Source organism: Elgaria multicarinata, chromosome 1, assembly GCF_023053635.1.
Source record: "Elgaria multicarinata webbii isolate HBS135686 ecotype San Diego chromosome 1, rElgMul1.1.pri, whole genome shotgun sequence".
NCBI lineage: Eukaryota > Metazoa > Chordata > Lepidosauria > Squamata > Anguidae > Elgaria > Elgaria multicarinata.
Window position 1 is genome coordinate 153,772,233 of NC_086171.1, and position 24,600 is coordinate 153,796,832.

Here is a 24,600-nt window from a genome sequence, read left to right on the forward strand (position 1 = left end):
TGTCTGCCCACTGGGGTAATTTAAAAATATTGTTTGGCTTCAGGAAGCTAGAGGCATGTACAGAGTTGCAAGAGTCCAATATGGACTGATGGGCTATGGTCATGAATATACAAATCAAAGAATTTTTGTCTTTCTTACAGAGCAATCTTAAGTTGTAGCTGGGGTGGGGAGTGAATTGGTGGATTTTCTGCTACTTCCAAAGCCCTGCCAGTTCATGCCAGCCAAGGTGGGAGTAGGCAAGCAACTTTACCAGACTTTTAGCCCAGCAGATCTTTATTTAAAAAAACAATGACAACCCTAAACGCACCCAACCTCACAAGAGCAGGGGAAATAGCTATGCCATCTCCAGGCTGACATAGTTGACAGTTCCTATTCGGGGGCTTCCTAAAGGAATGGAGGGCTTTTGGATCCCAAACTGCTGTCGTGTTTCCAAGCTCTCCCACTAAGATGTGGGACAACAAAGAGTTTGCTGTGCAAGCTACAAAGTCTTTATTCAGTAAAAGACCCAAAAACCTTTTCACACCTGAAGGGACTGTGAATGCTAAGAGCTATCCTCTAAGCTTAATTAGCTGAACAAAGCAAGGCAGTTGCCTATCAACTAAATGGATGGTTTCCTGCTGTGCCCAACAGGCTTTAACTGGACTCCTCCTTCAGGGAGGGTCCTCATGCTGCAACTTCTGACGTGTTGCTAGTCTGATGGACCACCTCCCCCCTCCTCTCAACTCCACCCACTTAACCCTGTGGTGGACTCTGGGATCTTATCAATTCCCAGGGGCGAGGGGAGGGGAAGACAATCTCTGAACCTGAGCCTCCTGTTCAATAAGCTCCTGGAAAGATTCCTCCCTGACTCCTGGAGAGTCTTGGGGAATTTCCTCCTGCCTGTCTTAGCTGGGCTTCTTTTAGTTCTGCCTCCGAGTCTGACTCAACATGTGAGACATAACCAGGAAGCCTAGGCCTTATCCTAACAACTGCCCCCACTCCCACAATGCTATAGTTTCAAGGCTACCACAGACAGGAACACTCACAGAGCTTTCCACAGATGTACCTGGGGCCTTCAGAATGAACACACCCTGCCCGTTTGTGGAGGAGCTCCTCTCCACCAGTCTAGGGGCACCCCACCCTATCCTAGCCTGCTTCAACCAGCAGGAGTCAGGGTTAGTGTTGCACTATCAGTTCATTCTTTTGGGTCATACCATGCAATCTGTTTGAAATCTAAAATACCGTGGGACAAAATTACTTCCAATACTAATTGTAAATGTAGCAAAAGAGATCGCAAGATGCAATTGAAGGGTAGGGTGGGTAGAAGTTGGACTGGCGTTTCTGCGTCACGCAGAGGAAAGAGAAAGAATGGTCAGAAGCTGCTCACGCTTTTAAAGGATGCCATTTGGTATGGCTAGACAGAGGCATAGCTCAGAAAATTGTTCTGCCCTATGAGGAATAGTTATTTGGGGCCTATGTTATGGCATTGCTAGGATTGTGGGCATTTTATGGCGAGGTAGAATAGAAAGATGCCTTGCTGCTATCAATGCTAAGCTTGAGCTACAAGGATAAGACGAGGGAAAGCAAGTTTGTGCATTTGGAAGCCTGTTTTAAGAAGCTACAAGGCTGAGCTAGTCCAGAAACTGTGTGAGTTATCTATCTCCCCCATTTAAAAATATTAAAATCGTTGAAACATTTGGGGTCAGTATCAGAAGTATGTTTGCACCTGGGTGGTAATCCCAACTAATGTGTAAATCCTCACATTGGTCTAGATGGTCAGAGAAGATTTTCCTTGAATCGTTAACTTTCCAGGATGGTATCATTAATAAGGAAACTATGCTGAGGTGAAACATCACAGTAAAACACCACAGCAAAAGTTAATGAGGAGTCCTTAAAAGGCAGTTCTTATTTCTAATATTCTGATACCTCTTTTTCACCTTCAAGTTCTAGTACAAAATATTCATTGTGTGTTTATCTGGGTGGGTTCCCCCCCCCCCTTTCCACATTGCTTTTGCTGTTTCAATGTGTAAAGTTTCATTCATCCATTCTAGTTGTTTGTGAGCTAATTTAAGCAATTGGATACTATAGAAATCATGTCAAAATGAGGGATTAATTCAGAAAGTAAGAGTCCCTACCTACAGCATTATTCTCTTAAGACTGCTTTACATATTTCGGCTTGAGCGTACACCTTTTGTATGCACAATGTATGATCATGTTTGGAATAGCTCTTCCATCATTTGAATACATGTGAAGGAGGCACATTTCGCTGTAGCTTCATTGTGTGTGTACACACCGTGAAATCAATGCATGTGCAACTGTGGCAGTGTGAACACAGCATACATTTTTTTTATGAATAACTTGTGAAGCAGCTGTTAACACTGCCGAAGCAGCAGAAAGAACAGCATTTTACGTCCCTGTCCTTGTCGTCAGGAAATGTTTTACTTGTTTCAGTTGACCTCTCAAGTTTGCTATTGCCTTTGTGTGGGCAGGTGGCAGCAGGAGGGAGCAGCTCCAAGAACAGGAAGTAGGTTTAATCAGAAAAAAATGAAACGCTAGGCCTCCCATTGACCCTGGTACTCCCTGAAAATCCTGCTCTCTTTCATCTCTTCCTTTTTCTCTGTAGAGGAATTGCTTCTGTCTCTGGTCATTTCTCATGCTGCAGATAATGTAATTGAGGGTTGCGCCTTGACTATACATGCAAACCATTCTTGATGCATCTTGCTAGTTTCACTCAAATTTGACTATGATGGAACAGAAAACGCTCCTATACTGTTACATATTTTTTCAAGCATCTTGAACTACATGCACCATTCGTTTGTCCTGCTTTAGATGTTCTCATATCTACCTTCCTGCTACTTGTGGTTCATCCCTTAAGCCTTGGAATATCCTCTGTGATATAGCAGGTCACGTGTCCATTTTTTCTAGCCCTTACACTGACAAAGCAGTCTTTCAGAATATGTAAAGAATTAACAAATACTATAATGTCTGTCTGAGCTTTCAGGTAGCCTGAAACATTGCATTGTTTTCAGTGGCACAAAGCTTCTATCTCTTGCGGAGACTCTGTAAACTCCAGTATTTTGATTCCATTGCTCAACTCATTACACCTTCGTTAAGCTAATGTTGTGTGTGCTAATTGAGATAGTAGTTCTGCTAACAGTTTGCACACAGGCCAGCAGAACAGCACCTTTTGTACATTTCCAGCTGGTGTAATGTTGAGTGGCACCCAGTAAATTGATGGGATGAGGCAAACCCAGTTCCATGTCCTGTCTACACTCTACTTTTTTCTACTTATTGGCCCTGTTCAGAAGACACTTTAAACCACGGCTTTAACCACAGTGAATAAGGCAAAAAGCCAGTTTTGCTGTGGTTTAAGGTGTCTTCTGAACAGGGCCATTGAAGTCCTTGACTTCTGTTTGTAATACAGTTTTTCTATGCAACTTCTGATGTCTTCGATCTGGATAGCAGAACTTGCTTATGAAAAGGTTATCTTGGCAGATCTATTTTTTTCTTGAAACAATTTAGAAATGTTTCTTATCTCTGTCATTGATTGTTGCTTTAGTCCTCTAATAAAGATGCAAATAGGGCAACACATAGAATCTTACATTATTAAATATGTACACAACTTCACAGAGCTCCTGTGTCTTCCCCCCCTCCCCTCCAGGTGGGACAATTTTGAGTGGACAGGTGACAGAAAGGGAAAGGGTTAAGCAGTACCTCCTCCCCTCCCCTCATGGTCTTCTGTTCCAACTTTCAGTTTTCTCCATTTTTCATTTTGTCCTTTAAAGTCAGGAGGAGACACCTCAGAATTTCTGATCGCCTGTAGTTTGGCCCTGACAAGGTTTGAACCCAAATTTATCAGCTTCATGTCACAGCACTCTATTCGCACAAGGTCTTGCTTGTAATATATATATATATTGCTGAGTGTATTCTGTTCTGTAGCATGCAGAATTTGTCCTAATATGTAAAGGTTTTGCATATTGCTGGTCTGCAAAATCTCCTGGAACCTGATTACTACCTATTAAAGGAAAATTCATGATAGCATCTTTGGGGCATATGGGGTGTCCCATATATTCATCAATATTGCTCATCTCTATAAGTATCTTCTTCAGTCATCTGAAGATAATCATTTGCAAATGTTTAGTAAACTGAGAGTGATTGCAATTATATAAAATAATTCCTATTAACTTGTGACTTTGGATTTCATATTCCAGGTTCCTAAGATGCTGCCTTCACTTTGTCCAGAAGAACTACTAGTTCACAGCACTGCACAAATAATTGACAAATGCCTGGTGAGTAAAAACTTTAGATATTCCTTGCCTTTTGTTTTCACAATTTCCTTCCATATTCGTTGTCTGTATAATGCAATTAAAGGTCTCAGAGGCTGCATTAGTCCCCACTTGGCCATGGAACCCACTGGGTGACTTTGGGCCAGTCGCAGACTCTCAGCCCAACCTACCTCACAGGGTAATTGTTGTGAAGATAAAATAGAGAGGAGGAGGATTATGTACACACCGCCTTGGGTTCCTTGGAGGAAAAAAGGTGGGATATAAATGCAATAATAATAAAAATAATAATTCAGATGGTAGTATCTGTGTCCATATACACACTGCTTCCCTTCTGTCTTCTTGGTGCCTGAATGCAATGCAGAAGTCTCCAAAGCCCTATTGTAGCATTCAGAACCTGATTAGGGTAAACATGTGAAGAGAAGAAGCACTGCAGCCCCAGCTCCTCCCTCGTCACGTTTGTTGCCCTCAACTTAGCTTTCTGTATCCATGGAGGCTGGCCTGTGTCAAATTTGATAGATCATGAGGTCAGCATTCACATCCAACTAGACAAGACATCCCCCAACCCAGTGCAACAGATTTCCAATCTACCCTGCTATAAATGGTAACTCTTACATTCTGAGAGCAAGCCAGATGGCAGTACTCTTCTTTCTGTTTTTCCTGCTCCTCCTCAGCCAAAGATCTTGATCATTAGAACACCTTTGCTCCAATATGATAGGTGTGATGTAGTGCACACAAACAGCTCAACATGTGCAAAGACTTCTGTCTTCAGCCAATCAATTTGGAATGTGATGTTGTCATGGGCACTGAAGAGAAGAAAACAGACTTTGTCCATACGGAAAAGATCCTTGGAGTTTTGAACCACAGACACACTTCATTTAACTGTGGGGAGGCATGTGGGGCATTGCACACCTTATTCTACTGTAAGGGATTGCACTTCAACTGTCCCTTTGGCTTTTACATAAGCTTACCTTACCTTTATATTGTATTTTATATTATGGTTTTACACTGTTGTTTTATACTTTGAATGGTTTTAATTTTGGGGAACCGCCCAGAGAGCTCCGGCTATTGGGTGGTATAGAAATGTAATAAATAAATAAATAAATTACCTGGGTCTATTTTGGGTGCGAATTGGTCCCAATATCAAGAAGAGGCTACTGGGGGACTGGTTAATGCTCTATCAGTTTGGTGATGCTTTCTTTCTGCTCCTCTCTAGGTTGGATCTGACAGCATTGTAGGTGCTGCTACACAAGTAGGAGAGAAGACTGCAGTTAAACATTCTGTTATTGGCACTTCATGTATTATCAAAGACAAAGTTAAAATTACTAACTGCATCATCATGAACTCTGTCAGAATTGAGGAAGGGTAGGTGGTCTTCTCAAAATTGGTTGTTTTTTATATATGTTTATATTTGGGGCACTGAACCGCTAGGGTCTACTGATGGAAGAATATCCCAGCAATACTGAAACATCGGTGAACGATTCCCAGTGATTTCCAGGGTATGAAAACATCAAGTACTAGGAGAATGCTATTTCCCTGTAACCGAAGCATGTCTTAGAAAGACAACATGTGGAACTGTACACCACATGAGTAACAAAAGTCCAACAAGTCCACTAAAACCTGATAATATATGAAAGGCCCACAATGATTTGTCTTGGTGCTAAACTCTTGACAATACAATTCACCGTCATACGGAATTCATTGTCCATACTTCCAGATTTAGCCATTTTTGGCTGTGTTCATGGACGATCATAGGGGTGAAAGAAACCATCATGCTTTCTTCCACCATGCGCAGAACTGCGATTTGCATAATTACCCACAATGCAACATGGGTAGCCATGTTATTTGAACCCGAACCCAGCACGGTGCAGCAGGGATGGCTTCTTGCCACTTCCACAATCCCTACTACCAGCCATGGGTTGTGGCATGGCTAAGAAACAACTCCCTCACCACACCGGGTTTGGACAACAGCAACCCGAGCTGCATTGCATAATTATACAAATTAAAGTCACACATAAAGCACGCCCAATGGCTTCTTTTGCCCCTGCAATTGTCCGAACCCCGTCTTTCTCTTCTTCTGCAACCTACCCTTGCAATATCCTCCCTCATATCAGCCTAACCCTGTGGAAACTGTTTCTGTATCCAGTGATTTGGGATGTTGCTCCTGACAATTAAAATATTGAGATTAATTCTTCTTTGGTCTGGGCACATGGAAGTATTACTGGACATTGCCTCTTTCTAATGTTTTTAGAAGTGCTAGGGGCTTGGTACCCTTTATCTTCATTTTCCAAGACTGGGAACAATCTACTTGGAACTTTTGTAATCTTTTGTAAGAGAGATTCAGCTATGAGGACGTATAAAAATGTAATAAATAAATAAATAAACTTCATGGGTGGCAAGACCAGTAGACCAGTGTGAAGAACACGTTTGTTCTTTGAGCTAATTTATCATCCTGGCTAAGAGTCTGAACCACTAAGCCCCTAGTTCAAATCTTACCTGAATCGTGAACTTATTCAGTGTTCTTGTTTCAGTGTGGCTCACACAAGAGACACTCCCAGAGAACTACACTCTCTATTTTTGGACTTGGTGAGAGCTTTTCTCAGTAGCTATTGATCCTGTGTCCGTTCAGTCCTACAGCATAATAGTACGACTTGAGCAGGCCCAGCCCAACCAAAGTTGCTGCCTCAGGCGAGCCACCGCCACTTATATATATTTCATTATTTATTGATTTATTTATTACATTTATATACCGCCCCACAGCCGAAGCTCTCTGGGTGGTTTACAATACTTCATCGGCCAGCTGGGAGACTCCACCAAACTAGAGCAGTATTTTGGCCGAGTTTCCCAGCCATGAGTCCCGCAGCTGGGGCAGAAGGTGGGAGCTGCCAGCCAGGGGAGGGAGAAGGAGCTGCTGCCGGACAGCCACAAGCTGTTGACCAGCTGACCAAGCAAGCAGGCAGGCAGCTAGGGAGGGAGGCAGCGGTGGCAGGAGGGAGAGAGTGGCTGGCAAAGCAGCAGCAGGCCCTTTTCGCCTTTCTTCCCAGTTCGTGCCACCTGCAATGCCTGCTTCCTGCTGCTTAATTGTAGGGCAGCCCTGGACTTGAGAAAGACAAATGGCTATCTAAGTGATAGTTGCTCTGTGAGGGTTCCACCTCCCTTTACTGGGCAGCTTCCTGTGACTGTTAGTGAGTAGGAAATCCTACAGGCCTTAATTGACCCCTCCCTCTTCAAGCCTGGTGTTGGCTGATAGTACTCAAGGGAGTGGTGAGGCCACTGAAAAATGTGAAGTTGGCTCTTGTAGTCACATGCTTGGATGTAGAGGATCCAAGGAACGATGTAAGATCTCTGGAGGACACTGCAGTTACAGAACTAAATTACAGGTGAGCATGGCGCCCAGTTGCCAAACTTTGAGTCATTGCAAGCACATCATAAATCAGAATCCCTTAGTGCAGAGATAATAGCTAGTCTCCAGTTCGTTTGTAAAGTGATCCTGTACAATTTTGCTGTTGTGGTGAAAATGAATTAAACTTGATAAATAGCACTTCTATTCTATTGTGAGTTTTAAGTGAAAATGGAAAGCAAAGGGATGGGGATATTCAATTTATAAACAAATAGGCTTTCCATCCATCTAATTCAGTCGTCCTGCCTTAGATTGAGTCTATATCGGAATTACTAGAGTTCTTAATGTCCTGTCTTTTCATTTCTTGCTTCAAATCATCCTTTGTAAGATGTCTAGTAGCTGTTGATGTTCCTGTTGTCATGAGTGTTTTAGGCCTACCCATACTATATTTAGCAGTGAGTGCCTAAGGCTGGGTTGGAAAACATTTTATATACTTTGTGTGTTAAAATAATCTGCTATTACATTAATATTTTCCTGATCACTTATTTTAAATATCCAGTAGCTGAAAACCCCATTAATCACTTGCTTTGCTGACTATAGTTCAGAGACTCTGTTTGAACTCCTCTGTGTTAAACTGAATTTTTCTTCTAAGTTGTACATGAAATCTATCAAACAACTGAAAATAGGTTTTGTCTTCCTTGGCCCTCCCAGAGGTTAAAAATCATCCATCATGGAAGAAATGTGAAATACAGCAGCATGTAATTATGAGGATCTTCCTTCTACAGCTGTGGCTAGCTCACTTTCTCAGCTGAGAAAGTTTTGACCTGCTGAGATGCTCTCCTATCCCAAAATACAGTTTTTCATGATATGCTGAAGTAATTATTTTGTATTTCTCCATAAGTATGAAGCAGTTGTCTTTTATGACAATTCTAGCTTGCTAATTTGGATGGAGGTGACCCTTAACCAGCAGCTATCTTAGCTGGTTTTGATACTGACAATCATGGTATCTTTCTGGGTTGTTTATTTGGGTTGGGTTTAGGAGGCCTTGTTTTAAAGTGGTTTTGGTCTTTCCTGGAGGAGCAGTCTCAGAAGATAATGCTGAGGGACTTCTGTCCCACCCTGTGGCCTGTAGGGTGCCGCAAGGTTCCTTCCTGTCCCCATGCCTTTTAACGTCCATATGAAACCGCTGCGGGAAGTCATCAACAGGTTTGGGCTAACGTGTCGTTAGTATGATATACAGCTCTGCCTCTCCTTTCTATCTATGTATCCCAGGGAGGCTGTTGAACTCTGGAAGTTGTTTGGTACTGGACGAAGGTAAACAAGCTGAAACTTAATCCAGACAAGATGGAGGTACTTTGGGTTGGGAAACCAACTACTCTGGATAGAGGTTTACAAGTGGTCTTAGAAGGAGTTGCACTCCCCCTAAAAGATCACCCCAATAGTCTGAGAATGCTTCTGAACTCTGCACTAACTGGGGAAGCTCAAGTGTCTAGGAATGCATTTTACCAGCTTAGGGCTCCAGTCTATCTGGAGAGGATGGACCTTTCCTCGGTTATCCATGCACTAGTGATGTCCGGGCTGGACTACTTTAATGCGGGCCTACCTTTGAAGACAGTCTGGAAATGTCAGCTGCTTCAGAATGCATCTGCCCTACCCAAATGTTGGGGTAGAGGCAATCAGATCATATTGTGCATATACTGCACTACTTCCACTGTTTACTGGTGTGTTTCCAAGCCCAATTTAAAGTGTATGTAGAGGAAATCATTTATAGAACAATACAAATACCTGAGAAATGCTGACTAATCAAGTATTTACCTTCCTGGTCCCTAAAGTAGCCTTTCTCCTCGCCTGCAAGTCCGATGGCAAAGAGACAGAGCAACCTGGGCTTCAACAGGAGGGAGCTTCCGGCGACTATGGAGGAAGTTGTTTTGCTTTGAGCTTCAAGGCCTCACTTCCAGCCCTATAGTTTTATCATGTTTTTAACCTTGTTTTATCGTGTTTTGTGGTCCCTAAAATTATCTTTTGAGGCTTTTCTCTAGGTGCCCCCACAAAATGAGGTGCGACTGGTGGCTACTAGAGGAAGAGCCTTTTTAGTGTTGGCACTTTGGTTATGGAATGCCCTTCCCAGAGAGGCTTGCCTGGAATTTACATTATAGTCTTTTTGGTGCTAGGTGAAGAATTTTTATTCTCCCAGTCTTTTAAGTCTTTCAGTTGTAAAACCTTTTGGTGTGACATGTGTGAGGGATGTGTGGCTCTCCAGATGTTGTTGGACAGCAACTGCCATCGTCCCTATTGGCTGGGCCGGCGAGAGCTGCTGGGAGTTTCAGTCCGATATCATCTGGAGGCCCACATGTTCCCCATCCTTGTTTAGAACCTTTACTGTTTTATTCTGTAGTTGTTTTAATTTGTTTTAGGTTTAACATCATTTTATTATACTTGTATATCTTATGGCTTTTTGTTTTATGAAGCATCTGAGGAGTGCTTGGGTGATATAGAAATGTAGTGAGCAAATAAAGAAAATCAGTTAACAGGCATGGGGAATTGTCATGGTTTCCCTGTGGACATTCTCAAGGTCTCAGTGATACGTGGACACACTGCAGTCAGGTAGAATCTACTAACCAAGCTGTAGAAGCTGTTCAGTTGGCAGCTAGGTGTTTCTGTGCATGTTGCACAAGAGCCATGTGGACTCCTTCAGTCTCTGTAGCAGCTGGGAATGAGCATTGGCTTTGTAACTTCGGGTGAAGTATATCATAGTAGGGTCATATTATTTATGTCTCTGAGTGTTTGACACTCAAATCTTCTGGTTTTACATCACATCATGCAAGCAGCAATGACCTCTGACAATAACTGAAGGGGGGATGTTGATTTGTATCTTTCTCTTATGGTTGGCTCCTTTCTGCTCCCTCTGTAGCAAATTCAGGGGTACATTGGGCAATGATTATGGAAGTTGTTCACTATGGCTTGTTTAGGAATCTGGTGCTTTTATAGCCATAATCTCTCCACAACAGCCAATACAGCTAAATAGAGGCACCTCTTCCTTCCTCTTCTCCATGACCATTACTGAGACCGGAGTTTCTACTACTGTGTTTTAAAATGGCTAAAATCCAGTTGCTGTAGCGTCAAGAATCTACGCATAGCATCAGAAGGAAAAAAGGGCACCATTAATAGAGGCATTCAGTGCTTCTTTCCCTAAAGCAAGAGAGCCTGAGTTGAAGTTGTTCTGAAGCACAGGAATGATCCACTGCTAAAGGGAGCACAACTACCCTGTTTCCCCGAAAGTAAGACATCCCCTGAAAATAAGACCTACTTCCAGTTTTGCCTCTCGCTGTAATATAAGGCATCCCCCCGAAAATGACCTTTTTTTTGTTCAACAATAAATGTGTACCGTATTCTTCTTCATGGAAAAATAAGACATCCCCTGAAAATAAGACCTAGCGCATCTTTGGGAGCAAAAATTAATATAAGACACTGTCTTATTTTCGGGGAAACACGGTAGTATCACTCAGAACTAAACCGGATATGAAGGCAGCAGATCTGTGCAGTTGAATCTGTATCGTCCACAATCATAGAGAAAGCAGAAGAAATGGTAATCTTATTTAAGGAGCAATTTAAGGAGAAGATGTGTAGGTGAGGGCAACTGTGAACTTTGCCCCCTTCCATGATGTACGTCCATCTCAGCATAAGCTCTGGCAGTATGTTGCAGTTACTAAGTGGTTTAGTTCATGTGTGATGTGCTCAAATGCGTTAGAGCTAAATAGTACCTAATTTTGAGTTTTGTGGGAGTTGAAAGAAGTAGTGAAACAAACATCAAGTCCTTATCCAGATTTCAGTTTTTGACATGTAAATGGAATGTAGGGGAAATACCTCTAGGATACTAAATTGACAGATCGTCAGTGGATTATTTAATAGGAGTGTCTAGGTGTCTAGTCACATGCACAATCAACTCTTTGAAAAGGGATTCTGTTGCTACTTGCTACAGTGCCCTACAATTGATAATTATTCTTTGTTTTAACATCTCCACATTAAAGTATTCTATTTGCTACCATCAAATGGGCAGAAGAATGTGGCATTTCATTGGGAGTTTACAGACCAGTTCTCACAGAATGCACAGCACAGCTGGGAAGCTAGCTTGCCAGATGACAAATTTTAAAGTAGCAGTGGATGTCATCAGAGTAAAACTGATGTCATTGGTAATAGTAACATGTTTGGCAGGATCCTTGCTCGTATTGTATGATTCAGTCAGATTTATTTTGAGCATATTACTTAAATACTAGAGGTGTTCGGCTACATTCCCAGAAGCCATGGGGTTTAAACTGGTTATGTTTGCCTACAAAATGTTTGCCTCTGGGTCCCAACAGTTAATCCATTGTGTTAAAGATATTAAAAGACAAAATCAACCAAACAAAGTGCTTTCTGAGTCCACTTTTGACAAGTGAAGACATGGAGTTCTTGAGTATGAGCACGGCAGTAGATCACTCTGGAAAGTCTAGGAATGATCAAGAACTTCCATTCATGCATATTTTTTTGTGATTTCAGAACTAGCCTGGGGAATTCATGTTGAATCCTTTTTATGGTATATAGAATTTTTGCCCTGGTTCATACTTTGGTGATAGTGGGGAAACTTAAAAGCTTGATCTTCTAATGGAGCAGAGGTCAATCAGATGAGGTTCCCCTAGTGGAACAATATGCTTAGAATGAAGACATTTGTGCAAGGCTTCCAGGGATGGGGATGAAAGGTACTGAGGACCAGGGTGCCTGGGTCAAAAAAATCCTTTTGTCACCTTTGATGTGGCACAATTGATAGGGAAGTTCTCCTGCTCAAAATTCATTGAAAAGGTTACAAAAGGAACTACCATCCTTTTGTGAGGTTCCCCATTCCTTTCAGTGGGGCTTGCCAAGAAAGTGTCTAGTGGATTCTGCTGCAAGGATCAGATGTGTTCTGTCATTCTGCTGACCAAAATCTGTTTTGAGTTGAACTTGTTGCCTGTCTTACTTTCCTTCATAGTAGGTCTGCAACTAAGTATGAATGCTAAGTGATGAGTGTGATGGGAAACAGAAGTGACAGTTAAGAAGGCTGAGGTGAGAAATCCTGGATTGAAGTTGAGGTTTTTGAAAGAGTTGGGGAGGAATAAGTAGCAAGATTTGTACACAGCCTACGTCCAGGCTGGGCAGAAAGTAGTAGTCCAGGAGCATATGTAGGAAAATGATGCTCAGTGGCAGTTTTAGTGAGGAAAAGGTGGAACTGGTTTGGTTTCATCAGAAACTACCAATTGATGGATAATTTCTATGGTGTCATTCTATGGTGTGTGGCATGTAGTATCAAGATGGCTTCCAACAAAATTCATAACATTTCTGATGAGATAAAACAAATCCCACTTTTCCTCACTAAAACTGCCATGCAATTACAAATGCTCCCCTACTATAGATCAGAATCTGCTGGTAGATCTTGGTATGAATTTCAGTAGATTCCAAAGGTTTTCTGATACCCTTTTGTTTAACAACGGTAACAAGAAAAGGCTCTCCCAGCCTGCTCTTCTCAATAAGGCTGCTGAAATGGAAGGTTTATGGGAGAACCCAGAATGGGTTGAATATGTGCTCTGAGGGCACCCTTATTCCTTAATTCTTAGTGTGTGTGTCCTGTCCCCTGTCCCCACCCCACGCTATTTTGCACTTGGCTCTGGTTGCTGGATCTCAGGATTCTAATGTGAGAGTCAGTGTGGTGTAGTGGCTAAGGTGTTGGGCTGGGAGTCGGGAGATCCGGGTTCTAGTACCCACTCGGCCATGGAAACCCACTGGGTGACTTTGGGCCAGTCACAGACTCTCAGCCCAACCTACCTCCAGGGTTGTTGTTGTTGTGAGGATAACATGGAGAGGAGGAGAATTATGTACACTGCCTTGGGTCCCTTGGAGGAAAAAAAGTGGGATATAAATGATGATAATAATGATGATAATAATTTATAATAATATACAAATAAAATAAGTGCCTGCAAATGTCTGCCTGCCACTGACCTAGATGAGGTCCTTGGCACTCAGAATCTGGACCAGCCCCCCAAGAACAGGACATTTGGCCCCACTGCTGCTCATTTTTTAATGAGCAGCAAATATGGATTTATTTCAGCAGGACTTTTTGACTAAGGAACTACTGTTGTGACCTCTTCTAGATTATTTTGTTCTATTGATCATTATTGTTTTATTGTTTGTAAGCCACCCCAATTATATTTTGTATAAAAAGTCACGATAGAAGTGTCAGAAGTAAATAAAAAAGTTACTGACAAACCTGTATAGTCCATAGAAAGTGAGCTGCTGCTCATTGGTGTTATGCACATTCCACATAACCTGTCTCAGTGGCTGATGCAGATGCATTTGCTGTAGTTCAGGCAGCAGGCTTGAGAGAGAGAGAGAGAGAGAGAGAGAGAGCACATGTGTCTAGTTAAGCCCTGTTGCCGCCTACCACATGTCTCCAATTTAATGCTACTTTCTATGAGAATATGTACAAGGGGAAATAAAAACAACAATCCAACAAGCAAAGCAAGAGGAACTGGCTGCTAACTGCATATTGATTGTGTAGTTTATGGGTTGTTTCCTCGATAGTGCCAAATCAGCACCTGATGTACTAAGTTGTGAGTGATCTGAAGAAAGTTCTAATTAAGCCCAGGGTGGTATTGGGGATTTATAGGGGCACAGCACAGAAGCTCCCCCCCCCACCTTGTATAACATGCACAAGAGAGCAAGGCTGCTGCCAAGGCGGTATTTGTGTGGCATCATAAAATATATTTTACAACACAATCGTTCCTGGGAAGGAATGAGAAAATGAAGTTGTTTCCAACCTCATCATTTGCAAAGCTGCATATAATGTGGAGCTCCTGCGGTGATGATCAAACATTTTATTCTGTGGTGGCCTGCTTCTTAGGATGGTAGCTGTCACGTGGGTGCCACCCCATCAAATATCATTTTGGCATACTCCTTGTTGGGCTTGCCGAATGGTGTGCTTCTCTCATATTGGACACACTGGGGAAAAGTACTTTCGTCCAATGCTAAGTGGTGGGTGCTATAAGAAAGACAGTTTGTCATAAGTCAGGCAGCAAGGCCTAAGCATTGCGCTCAGGCATTAATGTGATGTAGAATTTGCTGGATTCTGAAGAAACCATTTCCCCCACAAAACTAGAGCAGCATGAAATTGGAAGTACCTGTTTATATTCCATGGGCTTTGTGGATGATGTCCACCATTTAAAAGGGACAAAAATATAGAAAATATTCCCATGTAAGATTTCTATTTAAATCCAAAGCAGCCCTTGCCAAAGAACAGACAAGAAACAGCCATCAAGATGCTTGCTTTGGCATTGGGCCTGGCCAACTATGCCTCTGGAGTTCTACGATGAGCTCTGCACTGCATTATACTAATAGGGAAAGTCGCTTGTTGACACCTTACATGTCCTTCACCATTATGGAAGACCCAAGTCATCAGACCACCCAGAAGCATTGCTTAGTGGCCTATGAGCTCATGGGAATGCCCACTGGGTGAAATATGTTGTGTGTGTTTTTGTGATACTGTCTCTTCCTGTTGCCCTGCCAAAAGACCAAGTCCCAGCTTGAAGAATTGAGTCATTTATACCAATTACCCCCCTCATCCCTCCTTATTTTGCATAATGTGTTTTACACTGATGAGTGCTACAAAACTCTTCATTGCATTTCTTTGCAAGCAGTGATAAATTCATATAAACCTACTGCAAGAAGCAGTAGACATTTGATCAAACTGAAGGGACCTCTCTCTTCCCCACCCCACCCAGTCAAAAAGACTTAAGAGCTGCTTCAATCTGTTTCAGAGATGTTGATTGACACCTGAGTCTGAGAAAAATGTACAAAGAGCCTCCTAAATGGGTAATTCTCTGAATCAGGCAACTATTGATATATGAAACCTGGAGGTACTTGACATGGGAGTGGAAGGTGATAGTTTCTGCTTCTGCTATATAATTAAGACACCCCAAATCTAGTTGTCACTTCAGTGCCACAACCTCTGTTGCCTTAAATGTAACCAGTCAATGTTCTATGAGATTCAGCCAGAGATCAAACAAAATAAAATTCCCATGCATATAGAAGGAATAAAAAACCTTTCTGGAGCTTCTAGATGAGAGAATATATATTCTGTTGCTTACTGCACTTCGGCAAAAATGTAAAAGTATGGAGAGAAGGTATGTGTATGCAATTGTATGCAACTAGTGCCCTGTGTTAAATCTGATCCAGAGGGCTAGGGAACATTCTCAAAAGTAATCATCTGGCTACACTAGGAAGAGTAAAATTCCTTTCCACCATGGTCAAGGATTAGAGACAAAGTACTCCAGGGGCATAAACTCTGTAATAGATATGTGACTGGAAAAGATGCCTAAGTATGCTCATTTATTAATGGGGATATGACCTAGGGACAAGGCTTAGACAACTGTACTAATATCCCCCCAAGTAAAAACATCCTTGGACAACAACTGAAACTTCTCTAAGCCTTGGCGACAAGGAGGGACTTTGGACATCTCTGGCTCAGTTTCTGCTTCAGTTGTGGTGGCTCAGTCAAAGTAAATACAGATTATTTTATCTCCAAGTACCTAATAAAAAGTCAAAGCAAGTTTGGATGCCATAATATTCAATTGGGGGGAACAAGGTTATATCAGCCGCTGTACTGCTTTGAACAACTCTTCTAGCTGCAGTGGTGGCGGTAAGGTTTGCTGCCACATCATAGGCCTTCAAATGGGGCTTTTGGGCATATTTGGTCAGATTCAATTTGAGTCTTCTAGCACTTGCATTCTGTCATTCCTGCAGCTTCATTACCAATTGTTCCCTTTTAAACCAGGAAGTTGCCTGGCTCTGCAATGGGGTAGGGGTAGGGAACACCTAGAAACAATTGCTGATAGTCTGCATGTTATGTACTATTTTAGAAGCTAACTAGAGAATTGGCAGAAAGACATGCAAGGTCAATGAGCAATTTTACGCTCTGGAAATGAATCAGTTCCACAAGTCTCCAGACCGGCCATTTTAACCAATTCTCCATCTATCCAAATGTTAAACGTCCCTGAGATTCATGCGCTGCCAAAGCATCTAAAAGTAGCATCTTAGATATTCTTAAGCCCCAATATACAGATCAACAGATTCTAGGCTTGTGTAAAATAAAGTGTATGTCATGCCACATATTTTGGGCTGCTGTTACATTTTGTGAGCTCCATGGTTGCAATGGCAGCAATGAGGTCAATCTAGTTCTGACAAGGAACCATTGATCTGGATATTGAAGTTTCACAGAGCCCTATGTCTAGGGATCTCAACACCAGCGCTGAGACAGGTCAGCCAGGAATCTGTAAGGAAGTAGAGTATTCTGCACACCAGCCATCTCCCAACTTGTTGCCCTCCAGCTGTTTTTGCTGCAGTTCCCATCAGCCGGAGCAAGCATGGCCATTTATCAGGAGTTGTAGTCCACAACATCTGGAAGGCCCCAGGTTGGGGGGAGGCTGCTGTACACCTCCAAGATTTCTAGGCTGCCCCAGTTCCAATTGAGAAATACACACAAGCCGGACTGGCAATAATTTTGCATAGGATACCTGATAAAGAGGATGAAAGCTTCACAAATTATGGTTAATCATGGTTCATAGTTCCCTTTCTCAGGCACATATTTCACCACATATCCAGTCACAACTCTTTGGATTGGTATAGGCACCCCCTGCAAAGTCCAGTCAGGGCTGGTTAGTATGTTGGCGACATCACCCAATACTAAATAATGCAGAGCAGCTGCCTCATTAGCCACTGATGTGACATTAAAAAGTACCAGTTAAAGGAGCTGATGTGTTGTGCTTCTCCATGTCCCCAGGCTGGCTGCAAGGCAAGTGTTTGTCATCCATACCTTTCCCAGTAGGTGAGTCTAGGGCCAGGACTCTGCTTGAGGTCTTGACCTCAGTCATCTAAGCTCCTTTTCCTCTATGGCTGTTCATTACTTTAATCATTGAGTCCTAAATAATTGGTGGGTAGCCTGTAATTATAGGCTGTGTTTTTGGATTTCTGCAGACTGTTGCTTGTGTGCTGAACGCTGCAGATTTTGGTCTCCCTCCCTTGTCATTCCCCATTCCTCCACAGTATGTTTGAAGAGAATAGAAGACCACATTTCCTTGGCACTCTCGCTACCTTAGGTGGTGGAGGCTTTGCTTCTCTCCCCCCCTTTAAGTATAGGGTTAACTTCCCTCAACATGCTTGATTTATAGACAGATAGCAAGCTTTGAAAGTCAGCAGTCCTGGCACTGTGTAAATCAGCCTTCCTTATTTATAGTTTCAACAGGAAAAGGAATTATTTCCCAATTCTTTACATTTCTTTCCGAAGCAATCGACCACCCTGTCCTTTGATTTAAAGCTGTGTAGCTTTACCACAGAAAGGGGGTGGGGGGGGAGAGAATGAGGCCTGGGATTGCTCTGCTATAAAAACTCCAGATTGTATGTTCTTGGACATCGCCTTTAAAACAGCTTCCTTTAAGCCCACACAAGAGATGGCCTGTGTCTTTGGCTTCCTTCCCCCCCCTCCCCCTTCAAACAATCTCTGACCTCTTAGAAAAATAAATAAAAGATAAAGCAAGGCTTGGAATGCTGCAGAATGAGTATACATTTTACTCTCTGTTGTTTTCTGCTGGGATTAGTTGTTTACAATGGCAGTTTGGGGGAGGGGAGGGGAGGGTAGCGGCCTTACTGAAATTAGAAGCATTTTGGAGTCATCTTGTTAGGTGGTCCCTGCTTTAAAGACTTAAACCCTTGTAATCTACCCCCTCCCCTTATGCCTTCTTGGTCATCTCTCCTCTATGAGCCCTGCCTTAAAAAAAGTCTCCCCAACCCTCTTTTGCTTTATCACACCTGGACAATACATTAACGTATTTTAGCATCTGATGGCTACGCTTGGGTTACTACCACAAAACTGGGTCAAATCCCCTCATCTCCATAGAGTGCTGGAAGAGACCAACTCAGCTATTTGATTTTTGCTCAGCTTCAAGCAAATTCAGATTGTAATTTCAACCCTAAATCAAATTCTTGGTAGTGCTCCTCTGTGTTGTTGTTGTAAATCTTTAAAAAGTAAAAACACTGCCAAAATTGCTTCACAAAACAAATGAATCGAATTTTACTACTGAACTGAAAAGAAACCCTATAAACATTTGTATCAATCTATACATAGGCTTCTAAAATTCAATAAATGAATACCGTATTTTCACAAAAGTTTCTGTTTGTTGGCTTCCTTCCACAACTGTTTTGTTTTGTTATGGTTTTAATTTTTGTGAACCGCCCAGAGAGCTTTGGCTATTGGGCGGTATAAAAATGTAATAAATAAATAAAAATAAATAAAATAAACTGTTACTTGCTTTTAGTATACCATACTGTGGCGATCCATTCTTTTATTATTGGGTTTTGCTTTCTGCCTATTTTTAACAACTGCAATCTTAACTCTTGTTAATAAATGAGAGATTAATAAGTAATCATCTCTCACCATTTCATCCAGTAAAGTGAATGGGCTGCCCACAGTGGGACTCCCGTTCCTATCTTCCCCAGTACATCCCTGCATTACTACAAATCTGCTTCGAAGAGGTACCCCAGCCTTTGGGAGCAAATCTGCGGACACCGGGGGCGGCAGCAGGAGAAGGGGGAATTAATTCCGCCAGTGTGTCTGTACCACCAGAAGCTGAGACTTTATTCTCTGAAGGTTCATCCCCTACAACTACTAGGTAAAACTACCCAATTTGGCTTCAGTTGATGTATGTGTGTGTGTATTTAACAGCATTTAAAATTATTTCCTGCTTTAATATAAAGACTGCCTAATTTCTCTCAATGATCCACCAGTAAAAAACCCCGATGTGCTTCATCCAGGATGAAAAATGCTTCTGACAACAGCTGGATTTTATATATTCAAAAATATAGAATCAGACATTTCGTTCCTTCATCCCAGCAGCCTTAGGGGCAGCAGTGGATCCTTCCTATAACAATTGCATGACTTGCAGCCTAATTTCAATGTTGACTCCTCCTCCACCACCACCCTCCCTCTACCTTGGGACTCATATAGACAATATGACTTCACCTTCAAGTCAGGGAACAGTGGGATTCTCTCTTGCCCCACACATATACACCTGCTTTTTATAACATCTTCCCTGATGAAAAAATTTGTGATTGTTTGGTTGGCCTCACATACACCAAGATGAATTTTGGAATCCAGATGTTATAAGGTCAGGATACTTCCATTACATATGTAAATAAGTTTTTGTGAACTGCCCAGGGAGCTTCAGCTACTGGGCGGTATTAAAATGCAATAAATAAATATACAAAATAGCACAAAGCACATCACATCTCCAGCATTTATTAAAATATTTTTCATGTATTTTATTCCATTTTTGTGGGTTAAATACCAAGCATAAATTATTTTATAAAGCTCCTTTTATATATTAATACCAACAGAATTCTCCAAACTTTTAATAAGGATTTTATCCCAGACACTATAAGAATTTTCCAAGCATTTTTCCCATCTCATTTTAAAATTAGTTCCATACTAGTAATTTGTGGATAACAATTGACAATAGTTTCTAAATAACACGCCTTTAGAATCTTTGCAATTAAAAGCTAATTTTTCAAAATCAGTTAATCTGGTTCTCATTTTTCCCCATTACTTTTTAACTCAGATCATCTCCGAAAATACTAGAACCATTGGATGTTTTTTTTCCATTATTTTTTTTTAATGAATCATCCAAAAAGTCACAAAGTGGTCATCAGAAAATGCTTCTTGAAATCTTACAGTTCCATGTTTTATCCATATGGAAGATTTAGATGTGATTTTAAATTGTCGATTAAAATTGATTGACAGAGATGTAGTTGAAAATACTCTTATCCCATATTTCTAATGTTGAAAATATAAATTGATAAAAATAACACACAGGCTGAATCTAGAGAGCCACTTGCACCAGGAAAAGGTGCTTCCAGCCCTCAGGCATAGTTTTTTGTGGGGTGGGGGATTCAGGAATGAGGAAGAGGTTGGAAAGCCCCCTTGTGTAAGTGGAACTCCACTTTGTCTTTTTCTGGATCCAACCATTTTCTCTCTACCATTCATTCTGATGCACAAGCCCCATGGTACGATATAAATTAAGACAGTTAAAAGTTCCCTTTCAAACTAGGTAAATGAGATACCTTTTAACTATCTTATTTTATATTGTACTGTGAGGCTTGTCCATCTGAATTGAGTCTTCTATTGTAATTTATCTATATCTTCCTTCATCTTATTACCCAAAGAGCTCAGCCTCATTATTATCCCCCCAAAAAACAAGAACAAAAACAACACCAAGCCATCTTACGGCTTGAAATATTATTCCATTTTGTATTATTTTTCTTGATTTCTTGGTTTATATTAAGATCTAATAACAATATTTCCTTTTATTATTCTTACAATCTGAGACTTGGCTATACTTCTCAAACAAAATTTGATGTGCAAAGGTTATTGGACAAAAAGAGTTAACATAATATTAGCATAGAGCAATGCTCCCTAATCTGGTACCTTCCAGATGTGTTGGACTATAATTCACATCATCCCTACCCAGCACTGTAGTCCAACACTTCTAAAGGGTACCAGGTTGAGGAAGTCTACATAGCCTAATTTTGTGAACATATTGGCCAATCTGTGTACTCTAAATTAATTGCAACTATCTCCTCAGTTTTTAATGTCTGAAGACATTCTCTTTTGAACAATCTGTTTCTCATTAGGAACCACTCTTTTCCATGTACAGGTAGCTTCTATCAAAGCTGTTACAAGGGCTAACAGAAGTTAATATTTATAATTTTATAGGGATACAATGCTCAAAACTGGAATCTGGGCTACCATGAATTGAAATGCTTACCATATAAGAAAATAAGCTTTTTTCTCATTCTTTTTGCTGGCTTGCAGGGAGGGGACAGAAAGGAGGTTGAAATTATAAACACAAAATTCTTCTGCTGGCAGCCTGGATGGTTTGATTTTTAAAATACGCACAAAAAAGCATTTGCAAGTAATTTTCAAATGGCTGTATTACATCTGTCAGTGAGTGGAAGGAACACCCACAAAATGTGTTTTACTTCTTCAATTTGTTTTCCACTCCTGTGGTAAAAGCTAGCCCAACTGCTCTATTGTGTGGCAAGGCTGTAGTGGGAGCCTAGAATTATCAATGTGTGCTTGAAATCCTGCAAATATAGATTGAATTCTAAAATGTTTCCAGCCCTGGTATGCTGTTGTCATCCTGAAGCCAGCAAATACACCCTAGTTTTGCTGGCATATGGAATACAAAATGAGATTTCTGTTCTTTCACGGATGCTTCCAACCTAACAAATGTTGTATGCAATACAATTTCTTATCCTAATAAGAGTAAACAGGATCAGTATCACTATATACTTTTATTACTGGCCAGATAAAAGTCACAAATCATTAATCTAGCTTTTGAACTTCGAAGAACTCTTTCTTAGGCTCAATATTAAAAATGAAAAAAAAGGGATGGAAGAAAAGCTGTTCGAGGATAAGCCCTTTCTATAAGGTGGTATAGTCTTCAAAGGTGCAAGCCTATGCATGTTTAGACAGAAGAAAAGGTCCTACAACCCTCAGCATCTCTCCAGCCAGCCAGGATGGCTGTTGCATGCTAGAAATTGTAGGACATTTTTCTGTCTAAACATGCATAGGATTGTGCTCTAAGACCGTGATTCCAGAAGCTCTTTGCAGACTAATCAGCTTAGTTTATACTAGTGCGGTGGAATAAAGAACAACTCAGCAATTACTTTAGATATTCCCCAAAATCAGAACCTCTGACGCCTTGGGTGCTCTCAGACAAGGCTTTTATGACACCACCACATTGTCACATCTGTGGAATTTTACGGAGGGACCAGACAGCAACATCTTCGACTTGTAACCCTCCCACGTTTTCCTACCACTTCTTTCCATCTTTTCTCTTACTGCAGAAAATCCATTAAGAAAGAAAAGACAGAATAGCTGCCCAATGCCTTCTAATTAGCAGCACAGACAAATGACCAATAAAAAAGGGAGAGTGCTGTTTACTTCCAGGACATTTGCACTGGAGCCAAGATACTGAGAATCTTTCAGGATAAGTCCCTTATAAGGCTTGGGAAGTTATTGTTTGCAGTTCTCTGTGATAGCAAAACAGGGGGGTCGTGGGGAAACTGCACCTCAAATAGGAGTAGTTTGGGGCATGTGTGTGTTAAACTTCCATATGGACCACTAGAGAAAGAAATCTAGCAGCACTCTGGGCTTCTGGTGTAAAAGCCAAAGGATCCTAAACACTTTTTAAAAATCCTGTTGCCTATGCGGGAGGGTGGTCAGTCTTCCTACTATCATTGCTATGCAGTAAATGGAGCTGTTGGAAAGGAAGCAGCTGTGTCAGTGCAGCGGGAATAGGGAGAGAGCTGTCTATACAGCCTTTCCCCCCTATTAACATCTCAATAAGAGGCCTTGCCAAGGCAACCTGAGTTAGATGACTCCATCATGCATAACTCTGCAGCCTTCCTGTGTGAGAGGGGAGGCAGTTGGGCTTGGAGCAAGGAGAGCCTTGCCTGTTCAAAATGTCTCCCTTTTCATAGCCTAGGCCTGCTCCTCTCTGAATCCTATGATGTCTTAGAGAGGGAGTTAAATTCTTTTCAACGAGAGGATTGTCAGCTCAGCTTTGACTGCAGAAGCTCAGTTTCTGATTGTGTGACTGAGATGGGAGTCTGTCTCCTTAGCAACCCAGGGCATTATGATTGTATCCCTGCGAATTTTCATTAAGTCCAGTCAAGGTCTGTGTCTTGATATTTGAAGCCCTCTATATGTCATGAGCTTTGCAGAGGACGGCTTCCCTGCCTTGACAGCAGCGTTCCGCTGGAACAATGACAGTGGCAACCAATAGGGGGAGGACTTTCCCAGGGTCTAGGTCTACCCTGTGTACTCTTCTAAAATAGGTGGGGCTTTTGTGTGAAACGTTTAGATCCCCAACTTTTGTCAGCAGTAAGTTGGGAAAATAAAAATAGAAAACCCTTAACTTTACATTTCAAGGGATGTTGGCAGCTTCTGCAAACAGAAATTGCAAATGTTTTTTCAAATTCTTTCCAGCTGCAAAATCTGACTGCCCCCCCCCCCAATTTTGGGATATAATGCCAAAAACTAGGTGATGAAAAGAAATCTAGCCTTGTGGGTCATTGTGAAAGGGCCTGTGGGAAAGGCTGGTGAATTGTGTAGAATTGTGTTGGAAGCCACCTAAAAACACCTTATAGTTTCTGAGTTGGTGTGGCCAGATTTCAAGTCTTTAGTTTCTGAGGACCAGCCTCTTGTCTATGAGACCTAGAAATGCAAGATTATGTGCTGTGTGATGAAATCACACCTGTGGAAATAGCTGGATGCCTGCAGTTTAGTTTTTCTATTTCTACATGTACAAGCAAAAACATACCATCGTATATATTTGGTATGTGTGTGAGAAGGAAATTTAGTGGCAGTAAATTCTTCTGTACATTCAGAGAGCTTCGGCTATTGGGCGTTATAAAAATGTAATAAATAAATAAATATGGGATCCATGGATCCCCAGTGAACAGGGCTACTTGTAAATATGATTTTGAGAAAACTGGCATCAGGAACCTAAAATTTGTTTCTTTGTCTTCTAACACTTTGTAAACTGTGACTCTTTAAAAGAAATCCTTTTGCAAAGACTGTGGGCAGGAGAATCTACCTTTTACTATTTTCGGTGTCCTTGTTATCCTAGCAAACAGTGTGCAAGGTTGCACCAATTGGGAATCCCTGAACCAGAGAGCATTCCCGGCTTTATTTCCTTGCCTTTTGTTGGTTTAACATAGCAGAGTATTTGTGTGTGCATGAATACAAAGTCAGTGGCAATATTTACCCTAATACAAAAGGTTGTGGGGGGAGCTCTGCAAGGCAGTAGAAGCTGCAAATAGAAAAGCATCCTGGATGTGAAAGGTGGCAACTGTCTTGTCTTTGTCCTTTTGTGT

The 24,600-nt window shown here is 41.5% G+C and overlaps 1 protein-coding gene across 3 annotated transcripts in view; it reads left to right on the top strand.

Moving 5' to 3' along the window:
- Positions 1-24,600, top strand: part of EIF2B3 (eukaryotic translation initiation factor 2B subunit gamma) — a 90,193-nt gene that overhangs the window by 57,163 nt on the left and 8,430 nt on the right. For all 3 annotated transcript variants that reach the window (XM_063118586.1, XM_063118595.1, XM_063118603.1), the window contains exons 9-10: positions 4,191-4,268; positions 5,479-5,627. In XM_063118586.1, the coding sequence (XP_062974656.1) occupies positions 4,191-4,268; positions 5,479-5,627 (227 nt within the window). The remainder of the gene's footprint in view (positions 1-4,190; positions 4,269-5,478; positions 5,628-24,600) is intronic.